This window comes from Calidris pugnax, unplaced genomic scaffold, assembly GCF_001431845.1.
Source record: "Calidris pugnax isolate Ruff unplaced genomic scaffold, ASM143184v1 scaffold932, whole genome shotgun sequence".
NCBI classification, from domain to species: domain Eukaryota; kingdom Metazoa; phylum Chordata; class Aves; order Charadriiformes; family Scolopacidae; genus Calidris; species Calidris pugnax.
In genome coordinates this window covers 25,727-30,580 of record NW_015091641.1, presented here as the reverse complement: position 1 = coordinate 30,580, position 4,854 = coordinate 25,727, and the positions used below count along the sequence as shown (strand labels likewise).

The following is a 4,854-nucleotide window of genomic DNA, read 5'->3' as shown; positions in this document are numbered from 1 at the left end:
CCCCCCAGGCACTGGCTGGCAGGGACGTACCCCCAGTTCGCCGTCCCCTACTTCATCTACGACGTCTACGCCATGTTCCTGTGCCACTGGCACCGGGGCCAGGTGAAGGGACACGAGGTGGCGCCCCCCCCCTCCCTGAGGGCGGCCGCCAGCTCTTACCTCCGCAAGGACCTCCTGATGGTGCTCCACCACGCCGCCATGGTGCTCATCTGCTTCCCGGTGGCCGCCGTGAGTTGGAACGGGGGCACGGGGGTGTTTGGGGACACCTCAGGGACGGTGAGGACACAGGGGTGGCTAAGGAACATGGGATGGAGGGACGTCACCTTGGGATAGATGTGGTTATGGAGGTCCACCACACCGCCATAGTGCTTGGTGTCTTCCCCATGGCTGTGGGGACGGAGATGGGGACACCCGGGAACAATGGTCCTGGGTTGGGGACACTTGGGGACGTGGGACAGATGGACATGCCATGGGCATGGATGTGCTTGTGAAGGTCCACCATGTCCCTGTGCTGCTCATTGCCTTTCCCATGGCCATGGGGAGAAGGAATGGGGATGGGGTCCCCTTGGGGACACCTTGGGGACATCTCATGTGACCCTGTGTTCCCTCAGCTGTGGCGCCAAGGGAAGGGTGACTTCTTCTTGGGGTGTCTCCTGATGGCCGAGCTCAGCACCCCCTTCGTCTGCCTCGGCAAGGTCCTCATCCTGGTGAGCATGGGCTTCCCTGAGGGTAGTGGGTGGCCACAGACAGATCCCCAACCCCACATGCCACCAACCCCTGGGGCTCCAAGAAGGCATCTTGGGTGGGCACGGGTCCTCCAAACCCCTGGGGCCCCCCATACCAACGTAGGGTGGCTATGGGTCCCCAGAAGATCTCAGGTGGCCATGGGTTCCTCAACCCCTATGGTCCCCATACTGACGTGGGGTGTTCTCCAGTCCCCAGAAGATCTCAAGTGGCCATGGGTTCCTCAGCCCCTATGGTCCCCATTCTGACGTGGGGTGTTCTTGGGTCCCCAGAAGATCTCAGGTGGCCATGGGTTCCTCAACCCCTATGGTCCCCATACTGACGTGGGGTGTTCTCCAGTCCCCAGAAGATCTCAAGTGGCCTTGGGTCCCTCAACCCTTGGGGTCCCCATACTGATGTGGGGTGTTCTTCAGTCCCCAGAAGATCTCAGGTGGCCTTGGGTCCCTCAACCCCTGGGGTCCCCATACTGATGTGGGGTGTTCTTCAGTCCCCAGAAGATCTCAGGTGGCCTTGGGTCCCTCAACCCCTGGGGTCCCCATACTGACGTGGGGTGTTCTTGGGTCCCCAGAAGATCTCAAGTGGCCATGGGTCCCTCAACCCCTGGGAAGTTGGGTCATTCCCATGGGTCCCAAACCCTGGTGACTCCAGGAGAACATCTCAGGTGGCCATGGCTCCCTCCACCCCATATCACACCCAGGTCCCTCCCCCTCACCCTCTCTTCTCCCCCTTCCCCCGCAGTACCAGCGCCAACACACGGCTCTACACAAGCTCAACGGGGTGGCCCTGCTGGTGACCTTCCTCCTCTGCCGCGTCCTCCTCTTCCCCTACCTCTACTGGGCCTACGGCCGCCAGCGGGGGCTGCCCCTGCTGCGGGTCCCGGGGGCCCTGCCCCCCGCCGGGGTCTCTGGGGGGTCCTGGGGTCCCTATGGGGCACCCTGGGGGTCTCTGGGGGGTCCTGGGGTCCCTATGGGGCACCCTGGGGGTCTCTGGGGGGTCCTGGGGTCCCTATGGGGCACCCTGGGGGTCTCTGGGGGGTCCTGGGGTCCCTATGGGGCACCCTGGGGGTCTCTGGGGGGTCCTGGGGTCCCTATGGGGCACCCTGGGGGTCTCTGGGGGGTCCTGGGGTCCCTATGGGGCACCCGGGGGGTCTCCAGGAGGTCCTGGGGTCCCTATGGGGCACCCTGGGGGTCTCTGGGGGGTCCTGGGGTCCCTATGGGGCACCCTGGAGGGTCCTGGGGTCCTTATGGAGCACCCTGGGGGGGTCCATGGAGTACTCTTGAAGGTCCCAGGGTCCCTATGGGGCACTTGGCATTCTCTGGGGGTCCTGGGGTCCCTATGGGGCACCTTTGGGATCTATGGGGCACCCTGGGGGGTCCTGGGGTCCCTATGGGGCACTTGGGGTTCTCTGGGGGGTCCTGGGGTCCCTATGGGGCACCCTGGAGGGTCCTGGGGTCCTTATGGGGCACCCTGGGGGTGTCCATGGAGTACTCTGGGGGGTCCTGGGGTCCCTATGGGGCACCCTGGAGGGTCCTGGGGTCCTTATGGAGCACCCTGGGGGGGTCCATGGAGTACTCTTGAAGGTCCCAGGGTCCCTATGGGGCACTTGGCATTCTCGGGGGGTCCTGGGGTCCCTATGGGGCACCTTTGGGATCTATGGGGTGTCCATGGAGTACTCTGGGGGGTCCTGGGGTCCCTATGGGGCACCCTGCAGGGTCCTGGGGTCCTTATGGGGCACTTGGGGTTCTCTGGGGGGTTCTGGGGTCCCTATGGGGCACCTTTGGGATCTCTGAGGCACGCTGTGGGGTCTATGGGGCACCTTGGTGGGTCCTGGGGTCCCTGTGGGGCACCCTGAGGTCCCGCTGGGTCCCAGTGTCCCCCGGCTGCCCCCAGGGGGGGGCCTCCAGGAGGTCCTGGGGTCCATATGGGGCACTCTGGGGGGTCCTGGGGTCCCTATGGGGCACCTTTGGGATCTATGGGGTGTCCTGGACCCCAGGGGTGTCACTGTCCCCAGGGGTGTCACCCCCCAAAGTGTCCCCAGGGGTGTCACCGTCCCCAGGGGTGTCACCCCCCAGAGTGTCCCCAGGGGTGTCACTGTCCCCAGGGGTGTCACCATCTCCAGAAGGTCCCCAGGGGTGTCACTCCCTGGGGTGTTCCCCAGAGTGTCCTTGTCCCCAGGGGGTCCCCAGGGGGAGGGTGTCGCTCCGTAGGGCGTCACCCTACCAAGGGTTAGGTCGTCACTGCCCCAGGGTGTCCCCAGGGGTGTCACCATCCCCGGGGTGTCTCCAGGGTGTCCCCGTCCCTTCCCCCGCAGGCGCCACGGCTGGAGCCACATTAAAGACCTTTGGGGACATCATGGCCTCCTCCTCTGTGGGGGGAGGGGCGCTGGGGACCGCGTGACGTCACCCACCAGTCCAGACTGGGAACCCACCTCTGCCCCGCCCCCCAGTTCTGACCTTCACCTGGAGGGGGTGACCCCATCTCCTGCTCTGGTGGGACATCTCTGGCCAGGGCTCAGGTGGCCTCAAGGCTTGGCCGCCTCCCCTGGGGCCAGGTGGCCACTAAGGCTCGAGAAGGTCTCGAAGGTCAACTTTGGGCATCGATGGAGAAGCCCATTGAGGAGCCCACCTCCATGGAGACACCAGAACTCCTGAGATCAGTTCAAGGGCCGAGCCACGAGGATGAGGTTGAAGATGTTGGAGAACATTCGGTCAAAGCCCACCTTAGATTGGAGGTCACCACTTGAGGTAGTTGATCACTTGACTGGTCCAAGCATCCCAAAATTCTCCAGTGTCTGTCCTCTGGTCAGTATGGTGCCCACGGACACCAGAACATCTCAGGTGTCCATGGTGGGTGCTCAGAACCACCTTTGGCCTGGAGACTCTTCCATCTTCTCACTGGCAAACTGGTGATGACAGATGAGGAGAAGGTTGGGATTCTCAAGAACCTCAGTCTTCACTGGTGACCTCTTCCCACTTCTCTCCAGTGGATGGACCTGAGGCAGGGACCACAGAAAGAGAAGATCCTTCTTCTCAATGTTGGTGAGATATGGCTTCTGTGGAGAGACGGAGAAATTGCTTGGCTGGTGGCACTCAGAGAGTGGTGGTCAACCTCAGGAGGTTCAACAAGACCAAGTGGAAAGTCCTGCACGTGGGTGGGGGAAACCCAGGCTGGGAGATGAAATGATGGAGAGCAACCATGACAAGAAGAACTGGGGTGATGAGAAGCTGGTGGTGAAACAGTGGACTACAGTGGGCTGGAGGTGGAGACCTGCTCCAGCTTGGACCCAGGCACCTTCTCAAGCTCATGGTCAAATCCACCAGGGCACCTTCTCAAGCTCATGGGTTAATCCAAATGATTTTCTCCAGAAGGCCCCTCTCCTGGATCTTCTCCAGAAGGCCCCTCTCCTGGATCTCGTCTAGAAGGACCCTTTCTTTAGAGCCAGGTCTCTGGAGAAGACCACCCAGCAGTGGACGGGGCCCAAGCCAGGGGCTACTTGACCAAACCCCACATTCTCCCCACGTTCTCCTCTCTTCCTCTGGCCTTGGAACATCTCCAAAGAAGACCCCACAGCCACCCTCGGCAGCCTGTCCCAGGGCTCTGCCAGGAGAGAAGTTCCTCCTCACCTGGAGATGGAACCTCCCGTGTCCCAGTTTGTGCCCGTTGCCCCCTGTCCTGGGCCAGAACTGGTCCCAGTCCCCAGCTGTGATCCCACCAGGGCAGAGCAGAGGGGGAGGATGGACCCGCTTCCACCTGCTGCCCACCACCAGGAGACCGTTGGCCTTCTTGGCCACCACCAGGAGACCGTTGGCCTTCTTGGCCACCAGGCCCCATTTGCTAGTCCATGGACAACTGGTCGCCCACTGGTGGGCTCCGTGGGGCGGCCCCACAGGTGTGGGCCAGTGGGGGCTGCTGGGAAGGAGCCAATTCTGGCCCGGTGGCCCCTTGGTCCAGGCCATGGGGCTCGGCTTCTCCCACCGCCCCAGCCCAGCCCACGCATAGGGCTGTAGCAGCATGGGGAGGGGGCCATGGGGGGGATCTATAGGGGGCCATAGAGGCTATAAGGGGGACCTATAGGGGCCATGAAGTCCAGTGGGGTCATAGGGGCGATAG

At 63.0% G+C, this 4,854-nt stretch overlaps 1 protein-coding gene across 1 annotated transcript in view; it reads left to right on the top strand.

Annotated features, from left to right (window-relative positions):
- Positions 1-3,487, top strand: part of LOC106899929 (protein FAM57B-like) — a 9,159-nt gene extending 5,672 nt beyond the window's left edge. Inside the window, exons 2-5 of the mRNA XM_014961867.1 lie at positions 9-228; positions 612-707; positions 1,483-1,655; positions 3,253-3,487. Of these exons, the coding sequence (XP_014817353.1) occupies positions 9-228; positions 612-707; positions 1,483-1,655; positions 3,253-3,487 (724 nt within the window). The remainder of the gene's footprint in view (positions 1-8; positions 229-611; positions 708-1,482; positions 1,656-3,252) is intronic.
- Positions 3,488-4,854: the final 1,367 nt, after the last annotated feature.